The following is a 23,011-nucleotide window of genomic DNA, read 5'->3' as shown; positions in this document are numbered from 1 at the left end:
AAGGCTTCCCAAAGACAGTGACTTGGGTAGGATTGGTCCCACTTACTGATGAGAAGCCCAGGCACAAAGTGGCTGAGAGCCAGTGCCCACCTCAGCACCCAGTGCACAGCCCATAGAGGTCAGTGGGCTCCAGGCCAGGCCTCCTACTCTAAGTTCTGAGGATACCTCAAACGTCCCTGGCTTCTCAGGGTCCCAGGACTTAGGGTGGATGTAAAGAATAGAAGACTCAGAGTCCTGTGGGTGCAGCAGGGCTGGGGATGCGGAAAACCAAGAATACACCCTGGGGGCAGGACTGGGGCTTACCTGTAGGTTTTGAGCTATCCTGGAATGGCAGCTCCATCCCTGACCCCCTTATCACAGGCCACCAGCCCTGACTCTTCCAAACCATGCTTGATACTGCAGTGTGTTTTCTAAATCACACATGGGAACATACCCTCTCCACACCTAACACACTCCCTCAACTGCCCACTGTCCTCACAGCAAGCCCAGCTCCGAGCAGAAATCTGCCTATCCCTGCCTACAGAGATACCTTCTTCCCTTACCCAACCAGGAAGGCCTAGCCCATTGCTACACAGGTGCCAGGCACCACCAGGCCTCTCTCTGCCTCCTGGCTCTGGCTCCTCCTGGCTCGGGTCCCAGGACCCCACCCTACCCACCCCTCCAGGGCCTCCCAGCTCCCTCCTACCTGATCTTGCTCTGGCTGCCCCTGCCTGCTAAGGGGCCACCGATGTTGCTCTCCTGGTCAGCATCCCGGTCACGATCTTTCTCCTCTTGCAGCCGCTGGAGCAGCAGCTGGTGGGGGAGGCTTCTCAGCGAGGGTCCAGGAGAAGCTGCTGGCTGCGCCTCCCCCTTCAGGTTGATATCGCTGGCTGAGCGCTGCAGAGGCCGAGGGGATGCCAAGCCACTGGGGCCAGCCAGTCGCCGCCGCTTCGCATAGCTGGGAGTTTCCCTGAATGGTACTGGGGTAAGGAGGCATGGTTAAGACTCTGAACAGGCAATTGGGTGACCAACTTGTCCAGTTTGCCCAGCCTTTCCAAATTTTAAAACTAAATCCTATATTCCAGGAACTGCCTTGGTTCCAGGGAAACCAAAAGAATTGGCCACACTACGAATGAAGCTACCACTGAGGGGCCACATCCCAGTCAAACTGCCTCTCACTCTAGCTTCGGAGGTAGAAGCCTGCTTCTCCTCTCAGCCAAATGAGGCCTTGAGGATGCTGAGATATGCTCTAAGAAATGCATTTTACAAGCTTCAGGAGAGACGAAACAGGCTACATGTGACAATTATCACCAGACTACCGCTGAACAGGACCATTTGCAGTTAACTATAACCAGGGAAACTATAAAAGACATTTTAGACCAGGGATCAGCAAACCTTTTCTGTAAAGAATTGGGCAGTAACGACATAAAGCTTTGCAAGCTATATAGTCTGTGTTGTAATGACTCAACTCTGCCACCACGGCATGAAAACCACCACAAACAACATATAAGCAAATAGGTGAGTTTGTGTTCCAATAGAATTTTACTTAAAAAGCAGATGGTGGCCGGGCGCAGTGGCTCAAGCCTGTAATCCCAGCACTTTGGGAGGCCGAGGCGGGTGGATCACAAGGTCAAGAGATCGAGACCATCTTGGTCAACATGGTGAAACCCCATCTCTACTAAAAATACAAAAAAAATAGCTGGGCATGGTGGTGCGTGCCTGTAATCCCAGCTACTCAGGAGGCTGAGGCAGGAGAATTGCCTGAACCCAGGAGGCGAAGGTTGCGGTGAGCCGAGATCGCGCCATTGCACTCCAGCCTGGGTAACAAGAGCGAAACTCCGTCTCAAAAAAAAAAAAAAAAAAAAGCAGATGGTGATTAAAAAATATGGCCCAACTACATGCTACTTAAAAAATAATCACTTTAAATTCAAAGACACAAACAGGTTGAAAGTGAAAGGATAAAAAAAGCGATCTCAGCCGGGGGCAGTGGCTCACAACTGTAATCCCAGCACTTTGGGAGGCCAAGGCGAGTAGATCACGAGGTCAGGAGTTTGAGACAAGCCTGGCAAGCATGGTGAAACCCCGTCTCTGCTAAAAATACAAAAATTAGCTGGGCATGGTGGCAGGCACCTGTAATCTCAGCTACTCAGGAGGCTGAGGCAGGAGAATTGCTTGAACCCAGGAGGCGGAGGCTGTAGTGAGTCAAGACCGTGCCATTGCACTCCAGCCTGGGCAACAGAGCAAGACTCCATCTCAAAAAGAAAAAAAAAAAGAGAGAGACAGACCTCACATAAACAGTAACCAAAAGATAGCTGGGTGGCTATATTAATGTCATACAAAATAGACTTTAAGATAAAAACTATAACAAGAGACAGAGAAGGACATTATATGCTGATTAACAATTATTAACATGGACACACCGAACAACAGAACATCAAAATATGATACAAACAACACCATTTAAGAGAGAAATAGACAGTTCCACATACCAGTAAAAGCCTTTAATACCTTACTTTCAATAATGGGTAGAACATCTGGAGATCAATTAGGACACAGAAGACTGAAACCATTAGACCTAATGATACATGCACAACAACATGCCACCCAACAAGAGCAGAATATAGTCACGAATTCTTCTCAAGTACACATGGAACATTCTCTAGGACAGACTGTATGGCCACAAAACAAGTCTCAGTAAAGTTTTAAAATACTGAAATCATACAAAATATCTTTTTCAATCACAATAAAACGAAGCTAGAAATCGAGACGTGAAAGAAAACTGGAAAATTCACAAATATGTGGACGTTAAACACCATACTCCTAAACAACCAATGTGTCAAATAAGAAATCAGGCTAGGCATGGTGGCTCAAGCCTGTAATCCCAGTACTTTAAGAGGTCAAGGCAGGAGGATCACTTGAAGCCAGGAGTTTGAGACCTGCCTGGACAACATAGTGAGAGCCCCATCTCTATAAAAAAAAAAAAAAGAGGCCGGGCGCGGTGGCTCAAGCCTGTAATCCCAGCACTTTGGGAGGCCGAGGCGGGTGGATCACGAGGTCGAGAGATCGAGACCATCCTGGTCAACATGGTGAAACCCCGTCTCTACTAAAAATACAAAAAATTAGCTGGGCATGGTGACGCGTGCCTGTAATCCCAGCTACTCAGGAGGCTGAGGCAGGAGAATTGCCTGAACCCAGGAGGCGGAGGTTGCGGTGAGCCGAGATTGCGCCATTGCACTCCAGCCTGGGTAACAAGAGCGGAACTCCGTCTCAAAAAAAAAAAAAAAAAAAAAAAAAAAAAAAAAAAAAAAAAAAAAGAAAAAAATAGCCAGGTATGGTGGTGTACCCTGTAGTTTCTGTTACTCAGGAAACTGAGGTCAGAGGATGACTAGAAACCAGGAGGCTGAGGCTACAGTGAGCTATGAACAAGCCAGGGCACTCAGCCTGGGCCACAGAATGACAGCCTATCTCTTAAAAAAAGAAGAAGAAAAGAAAAGAAATCATAAGGAAAATTAGAAAATGCTTTAAGACAAATGAGAACAAAAATATAACATATGGAGCAAAGGTAAGGGAAATGCATAGCTGTTAACACTTACTTTTAAAAAGAACAGTCTCGGCTGGGCGCGGTGGCTCACGCCTGTAATCCCAGTACTTTGGGACACCGAGACGGGTGGATCACGAGGTCAAGAGATCGAGACCATCCTGGTCAACATGGTGAAACCCCATCTCTACTAAAAATACAAAAATTAGCTGGGCATGGTGGTGCACACCTGTAGTCCCAGCTACTCGGGAGGCTGAGGCAGGAGAACTGCTTGAACCCAGGAGAGGGAGGTTGCGGTGAGCCAAGACCGCGCCATTGCACTCCAGCCTGGGTAACAAGAGCGAAACTCCGTCTCAAAAAAAAAAAAAAAAAAAAGGAGAACAATCTCAAATCAATAACCTAATTATACATCTTAATAAACAAGAGACGGCCAGGATCAGTGCCTCATGCCTGTAATCCCAGCACTTTGGGAGGCCAAGGCAAAAGGATCACTTAGCCCAGGAGTTCAAGACCAGTCTGGGCAACATAGTGAGATCTTGTCTGTATGAATGAACAAATGAAAGCAAAGAAGAGGCCAGTTGCAGTGGCTCACGCCTGTAATCCCATTACTTTGGGAGGCCAAGGCGGGCAGATCACCTGAGGTCAGGAGTTTGAGACCAGCCTGACCAACATGGAGAAACCTCATCTCTACTAAAAACAAAATTAGCCGGGTGTGCTCACACATGCCTGTAATCCCAGCTACTCAGGAAGCTGAGGCAGGAGAATCACTTTAACCCAGAAGGTGAAGGCTGCGGTGAGCCAAGGTCGCACCATCCCACTCCAGCCTGGGCAACAAGAGTGAAACTCCGTCTCCAAAAAAAAAAAAAAAAAAGGAAAAGAAAAGAAAAGAAGAGAAACTAGAGAAAGAAGTGGGAAGGAAGGGAGGGAGGAAAGGAGGGAAGGAGGGAGGGAGAGAAGGAGGGAGTAACTACAGAAAGAACAAACCAGACTAGCAAAACAAAGGAAAGCTAGCAGAAGGAAGGAGACAGACAGTTAACATTAAAGCAGAGATAAACAAAATAGAAAAACAGTGGAGAATTAAAAAAAAAAAAAAAAAAAAGGTTGTCTCTTGGACAATACGAACATAATTGACCAACCTTTAGTTAGACTGACTAGTAAGGAAAGAAGATGGAGGCCGGGCGCGGTGGCTCACTCCTGTAATCCCAGCACTTTGGGAGGCCGAGACGGGTGGATCACGAGGTCAAGAGATCGAGACCATCCTGGTCAACATGGTGAAACCCCGTCTCTACTAAAAATACAAAAATTAGCTGGGCGTGGTGGCGCAAACCTGTAGTCCCAGCTACTCGGGAGGCTGAGGCAGAAGAATTGCTTGAACCCAGGAGGCGGAGGTTGCAGTGAGCCGAGATCGCGCCATTGCACTCCCGCCTGGGTAACAAGAGCAAAACTCCGTCTCAAAAAAAAAAAAAAAAAAAAAAAAAAGATGGACAGAAATAACTAAAATCACAAATGAAATCTGGGGTCTTACTACCGGTGTTACAGAAGTTAAAAAGGAATATGAGATAAACTATGAACAATTATATGCCAACAATTAGAAAGCCAGACGAGGTGGACAAATTTCTAGAAAAACACAAATTACCAAAACTGACTCAGGAAGAAAGAGAAAATTTAAACAGACCTATAATAAGCAGAGATTGAATCAGTAACCACAAACCTCCCAACGAAGAAAAGTCCACCACCAGATGGCATCACTAGTGCACTCTACCAGAAATTCAAAGCATTGACACAAATTCTTCTCAAACTCTTCCAAAAAATAGAAGAAGGAACACTCGCTCATTTCATGAGGCCAATATTATCTTGATACCAAATCCAGATAAGCGCATTACAAGAAAAGAAATCTACAAACCAATGTAATCAATATAATACATCACATTAATAGAACAAAGGGAAAAAAAAAGAACGATCATTTCAATTGATGCAGAAAAAGCATTTGCCATAATCCAACATGCTTTCATTATAAAAACACTCAGAAAACTAGTAATAGAGACTGGTAACTTCCTCAACATGACAAAGGACAGTTATTAAAAATCCATACTGCTTGCTTCAGCAGCATATACACTAAACTTGGAATGATACAGAGAAGTTCAGCATGGCCCCTGCGCAAGGATGAAATGCGCAAGGATGAAATGCAAATTCATGAAGCATTCCATGTTTTAAAAAAACACACACAAACAAAAAAAAAAACACGCATAGATAACATCACATGCAATGGTAAAAGATGGAATGCTTTCCCCTTAAGATCACGAACAAAGCAAAGATGCCTGCTTTCACTACTGATATTCAACGTTGTACTGGAAGTTCTAGACCGACAAAAATAAAATTTAAAAAAGGCACCCAAACTGGGAAGGAAGAAGTAAAACTATCTCTATTTGCAGATGGCATGATCCTATATATAGAAAATCCCAAAGAATACACCAAAAGAGCTACTAGCGCTAATAAACAAATTCGGCAAAGCTGTAGGGCACAAGCTCAGCACACAAAAATCACTTGTTTTTATACACGAGCAATGAACAATCCAAAAAAGAAATTAAGAAAATAATTTCATTTATAATAGCATCCAAAAGAAGAAAATACTCAAGAATAAATTTAAGGAAATAAAAAGATCTGTATACTGAAAATGGCAAAACACTGCTTAGAGATGACCTAAATTAAAAAAAGGACATCCCATGTTCATTAATTGGAAGACAATAGTGTTAAAATGTTAATGTCGCTGGGCACGGCGGCTCACACCTGTAATCCCAGCACTTTGGGAGGCTGAGGCAGGTGGATCACGAGGTCAAGAGATCGAGACCATCCTGGTCAACATGGTGAAACCCTGTCTCTACTAAAAATACAAAAAATTAGCTGGGCATGGTGGCGCATGCCTGTAATCCCAGCTACTCAAGAGGCTGAGGCAGGAGAATTGCCTGAACCCAGGAGGCGGAGGTTGTGGTGAGCCAAGATTGCGCCATTGCACTCGAGCCTGGGTAACAAGAGCGAAACTCCGTCTCAAAAAAAAAAAAAAAAAAATTTAATGTCACCCAGAGTGACTGACAATGTAAAATTCCAATGTCCCTTTTTTCATAAATAGAAAAACAATATTCAAATCTATATGGAATTGCAAGGGGCCCTGATTAGCCAAAACAATAACAAAAAAGAACAAAGTTGAAGCACTCAAACCTCCTGAATTCAAGTTACTAAAACATCGGGCGCAGACTCTTTGGGAGACTGAGGTGGGTGGATTACCTGAGGTCAGGAGATTGAGACCAGCCTGGCCAACATGGTAAACCCCATCTCTACTAATAATACAAGAATTAGCTGCGCGTGGTGGTGCAGACCTGTAATCCCAGCAACTCAGAAGACTGAGGCAGGAAAATCGCTTTAACCTGGGAGGTGGAGGTTGCAGTGAGCCAAGATGGCACCATTGCACTCCACCCTGTGTGACAAGAGTAAAACTCCATCTCCAAAAAAAAAAATAGAAAGTTACTACAAAGCTTCGGGCCGGGCGCGGTGGCTCACGCCTGTAATCCCAGCACTTTTGGAGGCCGAGGCGGGTGGATCACGAGGTCAAGAGATCGAGACCAACCTGGTCAACATGGTGAAACCCCGTCTCTACTAAAAAAATACAAAAAATTAGCTAGACATGGTGGCGCATGCCTGTAATCCCAGCTACTCAGGAGGCTGAGGCAGGAGAATTGCCTGAACCCAGGAGGTGGAGGTTGCGGTGAGCCAAGATCGTGCCATTGCACTCCAGCCTGGGTAACAAGAGCGAAACTCCGTCTCAAAAAAAAAAAAAGAAAGTTACTACAAAGCTTCAATAATCAAAACCATGTGGTGGCCGGGCGAGGTGGCTCAAGCCTGTAATCCCAGCACTTTGGGAGGCCGAGGTGGGCGGATCACGAGGTCAAGAGATCGAGACCATCCTGGTCAACATGGTGAAACCCCGTCTCTACTAAAAATACAAAAAATTAGCTCGGCATGGTGGCACATGCCTGTCATCCCAGCTACTCAGGAGGCTGAGGCAGGAGACTTGCCTGAACCCAGGAGGCAGAGGTTGCGGTGAGCCGAGACCATGCCATTGCACTCCAGCCTGGGTAACAAGAGCGAAACTCCATCTGGAAAAACAAAAAACAAAAAACAAAAAACAAAAAACGCCGGGCGCGGTGGCTCAAGCCTGTAATCCCAGCACTTTGGGAGGCTGAGGCGGGTGGATCATGAGGTCAAGAGATCGAGACCATCCTGGTCAACATGGTGAAACCCCGTCTCTACTAAAAATACTGAAAATTAGCTGGGCATGGTGGCGTGTGCCTGTCATCCCAGCTACTCGGGAGGCTGAGGCAGGAGAATTGCCTGAACCCGGGAGGCGGAGGTTGCGGTGAGCCGAGATCGCGCCATTGCACTCCAGCCTGGGCAACAAGAGTGAAACTCCGTCTCAAAAAAAAAAAAACAAACAAACAAACACCATGTGGAATTGGCGTAAGAACAGACATGTAAACCACTGGGATAGAATTGAGAGTCCAGGCTGGTGCGGTAACTCATGCCTGTAATCCTGGCACTTTGGGAGGCCGAGGTGGGTGAATCACAAGGTCAAGACCATCCTGGCCAACAAGGTGAAATCCCATCTCTACTAAAAATATAAAAATTAGCCGCATGTGATGGCATGCGCCTGCAATCCCAACTACTCGGGAAGCTGAGCCAGGAGAATCGCTTGAACCCACGAGACAGAGGGTGTAGTGAGCCAAGATCGCACAACTGCACTCCAGCCTGGGTGGCACAGCAAGACTCCATCTCAAAAAAAAAAAAAAAAAAAGAATTGAGAGTCAAAATAAACCCACATATCTAGGATCAACTGATTTTCAATAAGGGTGCCAAGACCATTCAATGGGAAAAGAATAGTGTCTTCAATAAATGGTGCTCTACAATTGGATATTCATATGCAAAAGAATGAAGATGGCACCCTACCTCACACCATTAACAAAAGTTAACTTAAAATGGATCAGTGACCTAAATATAAGAGTGAAAACCATAATATTTTTAGAAGCAAACAAAGAGGGTAGACCCTCGTGACCTTAGATTTGGCCAACAGACTCTTAGCTATGACACCAAAAGCATGAACAACAAAAGAAAAAAAATAGATACATTGAATTTATCAAAATTAAAAATTCTTGTACATTAAAGGGCATCATCAAAAAGTGACAAGAGGCTGGGCGTGGTAGCTCACGCCTGTAATCCCAGTACTTTGGGAGGCCGAGGTGGACAGATCAGGAGGTCAGGAGATTGAGACCATCCTGGTTAACATGGTGAAACCCCGTCTCTACTAAAAATACAAAAAATTAGCTGGGTGTGGTTCCACATGCCTGTAGTCACAGCTACTCGGGAGGCTGAGGCAAGAGAACTGGTAGAACCCAGGAGGTGGAGGCTGCAGGGAGCCGAGATGGAGCTGAGATTGTGTCACTGCACACCAGTCTGGGTCACAGGGTAAGACTCTGCCTCAAAAAAAAAAAAAAAAGGAACAAGCATCTCCTATGCTACAGAAAAAATATTTTAAAATCACGTATTTCATACAAGTTTAGTTCTCAGAATGTATAAAGAACCCTTACAACTCAACAACAACAAAAATAAACCACCTAATTTTAAAATGGACAAAGGACTTGACTTTTCTCCAAAGAAGATACACAAATGGCCAGTAAGCACATGAAACAAGGCACAACATCATTAGTCACTAGGGGAATACAAGTCAAAACCACAATGAAATACTATTTCACACTTACTAGAATGGCTACAGTCAAAAAAAAAAAAAAAAAAGAATAGTAACAACTGTTGGTGAAGATGTGAAGAAATTGGAAGCCTCATAAATCACTGGTGAGAATGCAAAATGGTGGAAAACAGTTTGGCGATTCCTCAAAAAGTTAAACACAGAATTATCATATGACTCCAAAATTCCATTCCTAGGTATATACCTAAAATATTGAAAATAGGTATTCAAACAAATACATGTACACACATTTTCAGAGCAGCAATGTTCAAAATGGTAAAAGGTAGAAACAACCCACCTTTCCACTGACAGATGAATGCATGAACAAAATGTCATTTATCCCAACAATGAAATAGTATTCCGCCATAAGAAGGAATGAAGTAGTGATATATCCTACAAGGCGGAGGAAGCTCAAAAACAGGTTGAGCAAAAGAAGCCAGACACTGAGTGTCACATATTATATGATTCCATTTATGTGAAATATCAAGAATAGGTAAATCCATAATCCACAGAGACAGAAAGTGTGTTAACGGCTGACAGGGTTGGAGGGAGAGGGTAATTAATGCAGAATTATTGCTTAATGTGTCCAGGGTCGTCTTCTGTGGTGATGAAAATGTTTTGGAATTCAACACACTTGGCTGCAAAACACTGTGAATATACAAAATGCTACTGAATCATTCTGGCCTGGGAATTATCTCTGCTTCCTTGCCTCTTGTCACATTGGGCCACTCTTCAGGTCCACATTGTCTCTTACCCTCTCTAATGCACACACCCCCAGGCACAGCTGTGTTTTCACAGGCATGATACCACCCTGGAGAAGCATTTCCCCAAGGGACTCATCAAAAGCACTGTGGGATACCAATTCCACCCCCAAGCCAGGGACCCCACCCACGGCCTGCCTGTCTGGAGGGGGCAAGCAGGGCTGTCAAGAGGTGGTAAGGTATCCTGTCCCACGAAGGGTGGACACAGGCCCCAGTCTACCAGATCCTACTGGGTGGGACCTTCCCACAAGAAAAGGTAGTACTTCCTTCCAGCTCCTCTTCTGTGTACAGGCCCCACTCTGGGACCCCAGTGGGGGTAGGATGTGGCAAGCCATGACTGTCACATCCTTGGAGCAAACGTGTACAGATGGCATGACAGTGACAAGGGCAGACTGTGAATCAATCAGGTCTGAATTAACCCCCCTTTGCCTCAGTTTCCTTCTCTGTAAAACAGTCTAATAATCACTCCTTGGGGAGTTGTTGAGAGGGCAAATTGAGATAAGGGGCTTGTATGAAATCCCGACAAACATGTTGCCCCTCTTGTGTCTGTGTGCGACAGCTGAGCAGGTAAGAGTCTTGTTGGCCCCTGGAGCCAATGACCACATCAGGACAAAGTGACACAGGTGCCCGTTCCTTACCACTCAGGGACGGTGTATCTAACCCCAACCAAGCAAGCACACCTGGGTTGGATGGCCAGGAAGTCACAACCATGGTGACCCCAAGAGCCCTGGGGTATCTGTCCACAGCACACAGAGGAGGGGCAGATGGGGTCTTCCCACTCTCCCTCCAAGCCACTAAACCAAGGCCACCAGCCAGAGTCCAGCCCCACCCAGAATCAAATGCCACAGGAGGCCACAGGGAGAAGGGGATGCAAATGACCATAAGAGACCATGTTTCAGGCCGGGCGCGGTGGCTCAAGCCTGTAATTCCAGCACTTTGGGAGGCCGAGACGGGTGGATCACAAGGTCGAGAGATCGAGACCATCCTGGTCAACATGGTGAAACCCCGTCTCTACTAAAAATACAAAAAATTAGCTGGGCATGGTGGCACATGCCTGTAATCCCAGCTACTCAGGAGGCTGAGGCAGGACAATTGCCTGAACCCGGGAGGCGGAGGTTGCGGTGAGCCGAGATCGCGCCATTGCACTCCAGCCTGGGTAACAAGAGCGAAACTCCGTCTCAAAAAAAAAAAAAAAAAAAAAAAAGAGAGACCATGTTTCACTCAAGAGAAGCTGAGGTGCAGAGGTCCTAGACAGCTTTCTCATGGTTAGCCAACTACAGGCAGAAAAGAAGGCCTCACACATGCACAAACCAAGCTCCTCCAAGGCTAAGGGCCACCTCCAAAACATTCCCCAGCTCAAATCAGCAGTAACTTATCCCTTGCTCCTTATGCAAACCCCAAACCTTACCACAGTTCTCCCCTGACCTGACCCTGGACTCTGACCCTACCCATCCCACTGGCCCAGTTACTTACTCAACACACACTTCCCTACAGTGGCCATGAGAGTAGCTGTGGCACTGAGGGTCTGCCACAGCCTCAGGTGCTGGCAGACAGTTGAACAGGTGTTCAACTGTTAAGGTGGCCCTGACACTGCTTGGGGTGGAAGGGCTCAAAACCAAGCCTTACAGGGGGATGTTCGGGGGGAACTCTGCAGAAGGGCCCTTAAGCATGAACCTGATCTTAATCTTAACCTCAGTCCAAAATTCAACTCCAGCCCTGACCATAACCTCACATTAGAACCAAGCGAGATTCCAACCCTTACAACTGTCCCAAACATTTGCTGCCTCACTGTCACTTCAAATTAAAACAAAAACAAAAGTTGAGGACACCTGCAAGTAAACACACGTGGCAGGAAGGGGATCCCGGGAGTCCATGTTCCAGAGGGGCACAGGCAGAAAAGCCCGGCCCACCCAGGACATGGAGGGATCAGCAGGGGAGCTCCTGTGCAACCACGTGGCTGGAAGGAGCCTCTGGCCAGCAGCAATGCTCCCAGAGGGGAGCCTACCCTCTCCGGCAGCCACAACAGGATGGTCCCAGCCCAGCACCACACCCACTACAGACCTCCCAGAGGCTCAGGTGTCCCAGCTGAGGCCACATGTGTGTCTCCTGGTTTTCCTTCCAGGACCGTGAGTTGCACACACACAAGGCTTTCCTCTACATGCAGGCAGCAGGGGGCCCAGAGCTATTACCCTGAGGATGGCTATGGCCCTATTCCCAGCCCCATTCTGCTTTCCCATCACTGTTTTGTTTTCTTTACGTGTCGTTTGTGATCTTTGCATGTTGACAGCTTGCTATGGACCACCTAGACTCACTCCTGCTCCAGGGTGAAGTCAAACCCACCAGCCTCATGTCTCCTGCTGGCCCTTCCTAGGATTTAAGGAGAAACAGGGACTCTGACCCTAACTTCAACCCCACTCCCAACCTATGCTGCCCCCTAAGCCTAATGCTAGCCCCAGCCCACAGCCCAAACCTCACCATGCTCCCCTCCCAGACCAAAACCAATGTCCACTCAACACAGGCCCTTCCCTTGGCCTGTTCCTCATGCTTGCAGTGACCACCCAGAGATCACTGACTACACAGAGTAGATGTGGGGCATGGGGCCCCTTTGTTAACATCACCACTGACCCCCACATCTGCTGGGCCCCAGAAAACCACATGAATCTACATCATTCAACAGGGACACCCAGGTGGGCAGAACTCACCAACATCCGAGTCTTTGTGCGTCTTGATGACCTCTGCAAGCTCAAAGTTCCCTGCGATGATGGCCACCTGAGGGAAAGTGGGAGTCAAGGTGTAGAGGGGCAGGGAGGGGGCTGGGCAGTACCAGCCTTGCCTCCCCAGCCAGCCGCAGCTGCTCCTTCTCGAGCTCCTGTGTGGAGTCTTCCTTGGTTGGGGGCCCCAGAGACCCCAGCCCATTCCTCCTCTATTGACACACACTCCTGTAACTGGAATGCCACAGGCATGCCCCATAACTAGAGTGATCCGCCATCTGCCTGGGACCGAGGGGCTAACAGACAGGAGGAATTCGGAGCTAAAACCAGCAGTCCCAAGCAAATGGTCACACTGGTCTGTCCCAACATGCAGCCGTGTTCGTCACATTTCCAGTCTCAGCCAAGGCCCCCACCACTGCCCAAGCGGCTAAGCTCATCCCTGCTTCCCATGACCCTGCCTCCAGTCTTCCAACAGGCCCTGGAGTATCTGCTTCCAGATGTGCCCAAACCCATCTGGCAGCCCACTGCTGCCTTCGCTGTCCAAGACCACACACCTCGGCAGCCTGACTACTCTTCCTGCACCTCCCTCCTATTCAAAATAGAGTTCTGGCTCCTTTCCTGGGTGACAAACCCCCACGATATTCCCCTGACTTCCCAACAAACTCCAAGTCACTGAGACCACATCCACCTGGTCATCCGTTCCAACCGACCTGGCCAGAGAAAGGGCTCGGAAACCTCCCCTGAATTACATCAGCAGCTGGGACCACACCCCCTCTCCACGTCAGCTTCTGCACCCCTACTGGTCTCTCGGTGGCTGAGTCTTCAGACCATCCCAGTCTTCTCATCCTCCCCACCCCTCTGCCCCCAGAGCCCTTCCGACCCTCCTCTCTCCCTGGCAGGGCGATGAAGGGAACATCGGCACCAAGCACCTCCTCACATGCTGGGCTTGCCCCCCCACCTCCTCCTGCAGCAGTCCTGGGGGGGGTGCTACCTTAGGGCAAGGTTCAGAGAAGGCAAGTCACACGCCCCAGAGACAGACATCTCGGGGGCAGCCTTGAGCTCCTGTAAGCCCCCACTGTACCTGGAAGGCCGTCTGGCTGTTGTAGTTGCGCACATCCCTGTTGGCTCCACGGAAAAGCAGGACACGAGCACAGCTCTCCTGATGGGGGCAAGAGGGGGTCACAGCTGGGTGGCTGGAGAGACCATCCGAGCACAATAGCACATGTGCACACAGGAACACACACATGGTGCATGTAGGGCGCAGGCCCACACGCACACAGACTCACACCTATATGCTCAATGTATACCTGAGTGGCACAGGGACAAGCAGGTAGGTATACATGTCCAGGGATCACCTGGCCCAGAGGGCCTAGATGTATCCAATTCATACCTGGCTATTCAGAACACATGTGCACATGGGTGAAGCACGTGTTCAGAGAACAAAGGTGCATACGTAGGCCTATGAGGCTGTGCTGTGACCACAACTCTGCAGAACCCGGAGCACATGTATACACAGGGCACACAGGCAAGCACAAACACCACCACCGTACAAGATCACCTGTGTGCACACACACATACGCCCCCCAGCACAGGCAAGTACATCTACACTCCCCGGTGCACACATGTGCAGCATACGCAGTCACACCTGGTTGTAGAGGGCACAGATGTGCAGGGCTGTGTTCCCTGAGGCGTTCTGGGCCCCCATGTCTGCCCCGTAGAACAGCAGGTGCTCCAGGTGCTGCACGTGCCCGAAGCGGCAGGCCTAGGGGAGGAGAAAGGTGCTGCAGGGTCCCTGGGCAGAGGCTAGTGTAAGACTGTTGGCCCCATAGGGTCGTGGGGTGTCCTTTATGCTGTGCTGAGGTGCAGGATCCGAGAAGTAAAGAGACAGGACACTGAAGAACTGGTGAAGAGCAGCTGGACTTAGGGGGCCGTGCCACCTCTGAGTAGAGACCAGCGAGAGCCCCAAATGCCCAGAATCATCTGTATTTATTAGGTACAGGCAGGCGGCAGGGTCGTAAGTGAGGTCATCATCTATAGGCTTAGTAATTGGGCATACATAATCACATGAGACACAAGCGAGGGGGCCACCCCATTATGTCACCTGGGCAGAGAGGTGGGCCATGTGCAGTAGGGGGCCATGCCGTGCACAGTAGTAGAGGTCCGTGTACAGAAAAGGGATCCACCCCCATTAGGTCACTGAGGCAAAGAGGTGGGCTGTGTGCAACAGGTGTCGTGAGCAACACTTCTTATCTGGGGGCTGGAGACTTCAAAGGATTTCTAATAGAAGGATACTGTAAGCCAATGTAGTGGGGGCTGACAGACGTGTGCTCTTCTCTTAAGATATTTATGGGAGGATGATTTGAGCTAGCACAGAAGGGAGGCAAGACTGACGGTGTACAGCTGCCGTGACTGGCCACACCAGAGGGGTTCTTCTCCCGCGGTTACTTCCAGGATCTCAGGCCTGAGGCCTACTTTCCAGAGGAACTGGATGCAAGGTACTAAAGCTCCTTTCTCAGGAGGAGCGGCTCTTGCTCCAAGCCTGCCATACGGCGTATGCCCTTTCAGGCAGGGATGCCACCGCCTGGGTCTTTGGTTCTCGTCCTGGTCTGGCTGTTTTGTTCTGTGACTGCTCTAGGCATTCATCCTACTATAAACTACTATATGGTTATATAGAAGGATTCTATAAATCAGCACTAAATGTGTCAGTACAGCTCTGACTACAGCACCTATGTAATATAGAAATATCATACAGAACTAAGTATGCTAGATATATATAAGCTAGAATAGTAAGCAGTAAGTTATAAGATTATACAGAAAAACTATATAGGACTAAGTATGATTATAAGCTAGACATAAGTAAGCAGTGAGTTATACTTCAGGCACTAATTGTGCCTGGGGTCTGCATAGTTTCCTTGGTGCCCCTGGGGGGGTGTTACCCACAGGCTAGGGCCCCCACCCCTACAGACAGAACCCAGGACCCCCCACCCAACACACAGAGGTCGGGACCCCACCTCAGCTCCCTGCACACCTGGTGGATCTCCTGCCAGCCATTCTCGTCGGTGATCCCCAGCTGAGCATGGTCGTGGAGAAGCAGCTCACAGCAGAGGGCATCCCCACCCCCCAGGGCGCTGTGGTAGAGGGGTGTCAAGCCGCGGCTGTCCTTGTAGTCAGGTGAAGCCCCCAGGTCCAGCAGGGTCTGAGGGTGAGCAGCCTCAGTATCCACACCAGGCACAGCAGCCCCCAGCCCCACCACCAGGAGACAGCCCCTTCAGGCCAGGGCCTACCCTCACTGACCGTCAATGCCGCCGCATTCCGCTGGCGTGTGGCACAGTGCACAGCAGTGAGCCCGTCGCGAGTGCGAAAGTCCAGGTGGGCACCGCCGTTCTTCAGCACCTTCAGCAGGTCCGTGGCATTGTCCAGCTGGGCTGCAAGGCTCAGGGGGCACTCTGGATTCAGAGACAGATGAGGGTCAGGCTCCCAGCCACTCAGAGGCCATGCCCCTCCCTACTCTGCTCCTCACCTCCTGTGTCAGGGTCATGGAAGTTGGGGTCCAGCCCCTTGTCCAGCAGGCGGGCCACCTTGTCCGTGCTATGCAGCTGGACATAGTCCATGAACTTCTTCAGGTTCGCCTGGAACACCAGCCACCAGTCAGCCTGGCACTGAGGCCTCTGTCATCTGACCATCGCCTGCCTTCCTCCTGCAAGCCTCGGGCCACCTTCGGGCATCCCCCACCACATCCCTACCAGTCTGACCTGTCACCTGACATCACCATTGTCACCCACAGCCCTGCGCTCCCACCACGGCCCCAATTCCTACTTGGCTGGACCCATGCACGGCTCAAAGTCCTTCCTTGCATCCTGAGAGCCAAACCAGCCACGACCACCAGCCTGCACCCAAGTAGCCCCTCACCAAGGCCAGGTCACCCTGGTTGTGCCCCAGGCAAGTCCCTCACACCAGGCTCAGTCACTGCCCTGCCTCTGTGTCTCTGGCCCTGCTGCCCCAACCTGCCTGGCCTGGAAGAGCCCGAAGTCTACCCAGGCAGGAACCAGCCCCACAGCAGCCCTGAATCCTCAGCACCCTGAGACGACCTACTCCTTCTCCAGCCCATCTTCCTCTCCAGCTCACCCCATGGCACACCCCCACCCCAGAGACCCCTCCTGTGACATGACTTTGATGGCCTTGTACTCACTCACCCAGTTTATCCACTCACCCCACAAGACCACAGTTGCCCAGGTGGCACTACAGACACCATACACAAAAGGCAGGTCCCCTGGTCAAAGACCCAGGCCCTTCCATAAACCCTCCATGTACATCAGAAATAGGGGAGGGCACCACAGGGACCCCTGCCCTGGGAGGTGACCTCCTCAGGTAGGCCAGGCAGTGAAAGAGAAGGAAGTGCTCACTACAAGGAGAGAGGGAAAGGCCGGATGGAACCCAGGGAGGCCAGGAACATGGGGCTGTGTGAGAAGTTTAAGCTCATCCCGAAAGCAAACGAGACCCACTGAAGAGTGAGTTATTCATGTCTTGTTGGTCACTGTGGAGAGATCTGGAGGGAGACGTGGTCATGGGGGAGGGACCCAGGCAGACAGGGTCGAGTGAGGGCCAGCAGAGGAAGAGGGGGAATTTTCCACAGTGGCCTCTGCCCAGCCACAGTGCCAAGGCATTGACCACCACCTGCCCAGGGACAGCAGAAAAGTCTGGCACAGAAGCCTGAGGCTCCAAGGTCACTGACGGGACCATCAGGGCACAGGGGTGACGGTGTTCTGATCCCTCTCCTAAGCTCCAGAGCTCGTCCATAAAGTATCCCCTAAGCAAGTGCCCACTGGCCCATGAGCTTGGGGTGGGAGCCCATGGGGAGGGGCTGTGGCACCCACACCGCCCCTCCAACATTCAGAGGTGGTAGAAAGGTGCCCCCCAACAGCATTTGGGGTCAGGTCCAGCTGGAGGTGGTACCCAGCAGTAAAGACATCTCACAGGTATGCTTGGGGACTGGGTCTGGATCAGACAGACCTGGGTTCAGCCCCAGCTTCACTGTCTACAAAGTCGTGAACAAGTGACTTAGCTTATCTGGCACTCTGTGTCCCCATGTGCCAGATTAGGTTCTGCCAGTCCTTCCAGAAGAGGATTAACAAGAGTTCTCATTGCAAACGCCCAGCACTGGCTGACCACTCAGTGCTGGGTGCCTTGTCCCGACAGCCATCACGTCAGATGCTTGTCCATTCTCTCTCCCACCCAGCTTCTCACAGGACACTCTAGCCGCTAAGCCAGGGGGTCAGTAAGAGTCGGATCTAACTGGAACACACCACTGGACCACCTCTTCTCCCAGCCATGGTACCTGGAATCTGTGCCCAGCCCTCCAGCCACTCCCAGCGCTGTCTCTGGGGCCCTGACGGTAGGGTAAATAGACTGAGCTGAAGCTGGGGAAACTGTGGTCAGCCCCAAGCTGGAGTAGGGGGCAGCAGCCACAGGGAGGCAGGAGAGAACCTCAGGAGCACCCCCCTCGCCATGACCCTTTACCTTTGTGTGAAGCTTTGCAAACTGCTTATCATCGATGAGGTTCTGGGCATAAACTCGCCGCTTGTATCGAAACTGCTCAGATAAACAAAAGGTAGAGAAAACACCCCCATCCCAGCTAAGCAAGGGAGTCCAGGCGCAAACCCTGTCCCACTCATGCTGGCCACATGCACCCCTCACTGCCCTTCTGTACATACCATCAGTGCAGCACAACCCAGTGCCACACAAACCCAGACACACATACTACCACGGTGGACAGAGGTAACAGCTGCCGTGCACCCACCACACCCAGGTATCATGCAGCGTGGTAGAAGGCACATGCAAGCTGCCTGCAGCCTGCAGCGTCCTGTCTCCTTTCCATCCCCAGGATTCTCTAAAATTCCACACCTATCTGAAGGCCTCACTCCAGGCTTACCTTCCTAGACAGCCCCCTCCACTTTCCAGGTAGAACTGACCCCACTTTCCCATGCCGTCATGAAGACCGGCCCAATTTTGAGCTCAGCTCCCAAAATCTTTATTTATTTATTTTTTTTTTGAGACTGAGTTTCGCTCTTGTTACCCAGGCTGGAGTGCAGTGGCACGATCTCGGCTCACCGCAACCTCCGCCTCCTGGGTTCAGGCAATTCTCCTGCCTCAGCCTCCTGAGTAGCTCGGATTACAGGCATGTGCCACCATGCCCAGCTACTTTTTTGTATTTTTAGTAGAGACGGGGTTTCACCATGTTGACCAGGATGGTCTCGATCTCTTGACCCTGTGATCCACCCGCCTCGGCCTCCCAAAGTGCTGGGATTACAGGCTTGAGCCACTGCGCCCGGACCCAAAATCTTTATTCAATGCTCATTGCAGTTGGGTGACCCCCTCCACCCTGCCAAACTCCAAGACCTTCCACAGGACCGAACCAGTCTGTGTCCCCATGCCTGGTGGGGCACTCAATACATCTTCACACCATGCATGGGTGAGCAAAGGAGGAGACAGGTTGGCCTTCACAAGACTTCACAGCTTGGAGAAAGGAACAAACATGCACACAGACAACCCTGCTCACACCACACCCCTCTCAGGCACTCATTCCTGCTCACACTCCTCCCTGGAGAACAATGCACTGAAGCCACATATGCTGCTCAATGCACACACTGTTCAAACTGCACACATACACAATCTGACTGTATATGTGGCACACTGCACACACTATACACACTGTGCACGCTTCTCACTGTGTGCTGCACATGCTGCTTGCCACAATTACAATGCTGCTCACACAATACTCACCGCCCCAAACTTGAATGCTGTATATATGGCTCACTGCATGCAGTGTACACACTCACTGCACACACTGCATGCCACTCACCACACACTGTATACACTCACTGCAGACTGTGTGCCACTCACCGCACCCCCTGTACACACTCATTGCACACAGCATGCACCACTCACTGCACACCCTGTACACACTCACTGCACACACTGCATGCCACTCACCACACACCCTGTACACACTCACTGCACACACCATGCGCCACTCACCGCACACCCTGTACACACTCACAGCACACTGCATACCACTCAGAGCACACCCTATACACTTACTGCACACACTGCGTGCCACTCACACCCTGTACACACTCACTGCACACACCATGCGCCACTCACCGCACACCCTGTACACACTCACAGCACACTGCATGCCAGAGCATATGCTATACACACTGCACACACTGCGTGCCACTCACCACACACCCTGTACACACTCACTGCACACCCTGTACACACTGCACACACTGCATGCCACTCACCACACACCCTCTACACACTCACTGCACACACCATGCACCACTCACCACACACCCTGTACACACTCACTGCACACCCTGTAAACACTCACTGCATGCCACTCACCGCACACCCTGTACACACTCACTGCACACATCATGCGCCACTCACCGCACACCCTGTACACATTCACTGCACACACTATGCGCCACTCACCACACACCCTGTACACACTGCACACACTGCATGCCACTCACCGCACACCCTGTACACACCATGCGCCACTTACTGCACTCTGTACCATTGCATGCCACTTACCACACACCCTGTACACTCACTGAATTCACTGTACATGCTCACTGCATGCGTTGTGCACCCACTGCATTGACAGCTCACTACACATGCTCACTGCATGCCACTCGCTGCACACACTGCACGTGCGCTCACTGTACATCCTTTCTGCACACACTGCCCACTCACACTGTACATACTGCACACACTGTGCCCGCTCACTGCACACCGCTCACACTGTACATCCTGACTGCACACACACACACACACACACACACACTGCCTCCACCCTCGCCCCTCCCACCTGTGCCCACCGCCATGCCCTTCCCTGGTCATGCCACGGAGCTTGGAGGTCTACTCTGCGCGCTGCTCCGCTCGCCTCGCGCCGCCGCTCACCTCCAGGTAGGGCAGGGGCGTGTCCAGGTTAGGCGGGTAGTCCTGCAGGAGCCGCTCCTCGTCCAGAAACTTGCCCGCGCGGCCCCGGGAGGGCGGCTGGAAAAGCCCATAGTTGAGCGCGTCCTGGAGGCTGTGGTTGAGGGCGCAGAGCACGCGCTGCTTGGCGGCCCACACGGGCGCGGTCGGGTCCAGGCGCAGGCACTTCTGCAGCGGGGCGGGCTCGTAAGCTCAGACTCGGGCAGCGCCACCCACCCCGCCCGCTCCACGCGGGGTGCCGAGCCCCGGGCCCCCCCACGCCGAAGGAGTCCGGGGTTCTGGAGCCGGCGCCCAGGACCCCGCGCCTCCGCGAACTGCGGTCCAGGCCCCGCCCCGGGGGCCGGGCTTCCTCGGGCCCCGCCCTGGCGATGGGGAGGGTCTCGGCGGAGGCGGCGGGGGAGGGGTGAGTAGCCGTGGGCCGGGGGTCCCAGGCGCCGAGAGGCGCCCGGCGGGACGGGGGCGGGGGGATCCCGGGCGGGGAGCGCAGGGGCGCGGCCGGGCCCGGGGCGGTGGGGCTCACCGTCTGCTGCAGGTCCGGGATGCCGACGCGCACGACCACGGCGCTGGCCCCGGGGCCGTCCATCCCCGCGCCGGGGCCCGGGCCGGGGCCTCTCGCGCCGGGGAACGGAGCGCCCGGGGACTCCGCGCGGCGCCCCGGCCCCCCCCTCCCCCCCGCCGGAGCCCCGTCGGCCGCGCTGCGCGGGAGGGGGCCGGGGGGGGCCGGGGCCGGGGCCGGCGCGGGGGACAGCGGCTCCGGGGGCTCCGCTGGGGCGGCGGCGGCGGCGGCGGCGGCGCGGCTCAGCTGCATCGGCCCCGGCTCAGCTCGGCGCCTGCCTTCCCCGGGGGCGGGGGCGGCGGGGGGAGGGGGCCTGAGACGGGAGGGAAGCGGGGGTGGCGAGGGGGCTGCGCCGGAGGCGGGGGCCGGGAGGGCTCGGGGCCAGTGTGGGGGGGCGGCTGGCGGGGTCCCGGACGGGGGTGGGAGGCTCGTGAGGAGGGCGGGGGCCAGGCCCCGGGGCGGGGGGCTGGGGGGCTGTGCCGGGGGGCGGGGGGAGTCCTAGGCCTCGGCGTGGGGGGAGTGGCTGAGCAGCGAGGGCCGCGCTGCCCTTCCGCAGCGGGCGGGCATCCCCGGACCCCCAGGCAGGGTGCGGCGGAGGAAGGGGTCCCAGAGCTGGGGTGGGGGCCGCGTTGGGGCAGGAAGACCGAGGTAGGGGGAGAAGGGGAAAGAAAAACAATTAATTTCCGGAGGCGGCGGTTTCTCCCCTCAGTCCACCGACCCCCCAGCTCCGGGCCCGGAGGAGATGGCGGGGACCACCCCTGCCCCAGGCCTGGGGGTCGGAGGCTGGGGACCTCCAGGACGAGAGAGTCCGGGGCCGTTCCCACCGCCGCAGCGAGAGGCCCTCCGAATTAACCCTTTTGACCACGCCCTGGCGGCTCCTCCACCCCAGCCGAGTTTGGGGAGTTTGCTTCTGACTTCCCCCCAAGGCCCCCTGGCCAGCCTGGACCCTTCGCTTGTCGCCCCCTCCCCGTCACCTTAGCGACGGCGGGATGGGGGCGCGACCTACGGGGAAGGGCCTAGGGGAGGGGGCGCTACTAGTCTCCACCTGCGACTGGGAAGTGAATTTTAGTTTTACGCGTTGTCGTGGCAACGCGGGAGGGGGTGATGAGTGGGCGGAGGAGGGGGGAGCTCAGTAAAGAAACTAGCTCAGGCACCGCCGCCCCATCGGGGCGCACCAGGCCCCCCAGCCCTGAGCGGCCTCTCCGAACTGTCCAGCTCTGCGAGCCCCTGTTCCCCCAAGAGCAGCCCCTAAATCGAAATAGCTCCGACTCCCACAGAACTCTCCCAACCCACTTTGCCTGGCGTCCCCCACCCCCAGCAGCCCCAGATCCCAGGAGAAGAGCCGCTGGCCCCCTTAGGGCAGAGCTTGAGAATGTTCACCAAAGAGCCCAGCCTAAGGAACCCCTCTACCTAAAGAGAAAAGCAGCCCCTAATTCCCAGCCTCTCCAAGAGCAGCCCCAGATCACCCACAAAACGGATTTTGCCTGAGCCTCCCAGGAATAACCTTGAACTGCTGCGGCCCCTATACACGCAGAAAAACCTCCGTCGCCTCCCCTTCACAGCCTGGACCATCCTAAATACCCAGACCCACACAGAACAAGGCTTGACACTCCCCCACAGATCCACCTCGACCACCATCTGCCCACCCCAGAGCACCCCTGACCCCATACA

At 52.6% G+C, this 23,011-nt stretch overlaps 1 protein-coding gene and 1 pseudogene across 5 annotated transcripts in view; one reads left to right on the top strand and one right to left on the bottom strand.

The window, feature by feature from the left end:
• SHANK3 (SH3 and multiple ankyrin repeat domains 3) overlaps positions 1-23,011 on the bottom strand; it is a 61,108-nt gene that overhangs the window by 37,829 nt on the left and 268 nt on the right. For 3 of the 5 annotated variants that reach the window (XM_074390775.1, XM_074390774.1, XM_074390776.1), the window contains exons 1-10: positions 21,305-21,620; positions 20,749-20,952; positions 18,298-18,369; positions 16,301-16,409; positions 16,075-16,226; positions 15,809-15,976; positions 14,426-14,542; positions 13,862-13,939; positions 12,772-12,838; positions 686-959 (exon numbers count right to left, since the gene is read on the bottom strand). In XM_074390775.1, the coding sequence (XP_074246876.1) occupies positions 686-959; positions 12,772-12,838; positions 13,862-13,939; positions 14,426-14,542; positions 15,809-15,976; positions 16,075-16,226; positions 16,301-16,409; positions 18,298-18,369; positions 20,749-20,952; positions 21,305-21,592 (1,529 nt within the window). In that variant the 5' untranslated portion in view covers positions 21,593-21,620. Of the gene's footprint in view, positions 1-685; positions 960-12,771; positions 12,839-13,861; positions 13,940-14,425; positions 14,543-15,791; positions 15,977-16,074; positions 16,227-16,300; positions 16,410-18,297; positions 18,370-20,748; positions 20,953-21,304; positions 21,953-23,011 lie in introns of those variants that run through there. The other 2 variants (XM_074390773.1, XM_074390777.1) reach the window with 2 other exon arrangements.
• LOC120361515 (U6 spliceosomal RNA) lies at positions 5,613-5,712 on the top strand (annotated as a pseudogene).

The sequence above is a fragment of the Saimiri boliviensis genome, chromosome 21, assembly GCF_048565385.1.
Source record: "Saimiri boliviensis isolate mSaiBol1 chromosome 21, mSaiBol1.pri, whole genome shotgun sequence".
NCBI classification, from domain to species: domain Eukaryota; kingdom Metazoa; phylum Chordata; class Mammalia; order Primates; family Cebidae; genus Saimiri; species Saimiri boliviensis.
Note: the sequence above shows the minus strand (reverse complement) of the source record. Positions and strands in the feature narration are given on the sequence as shown.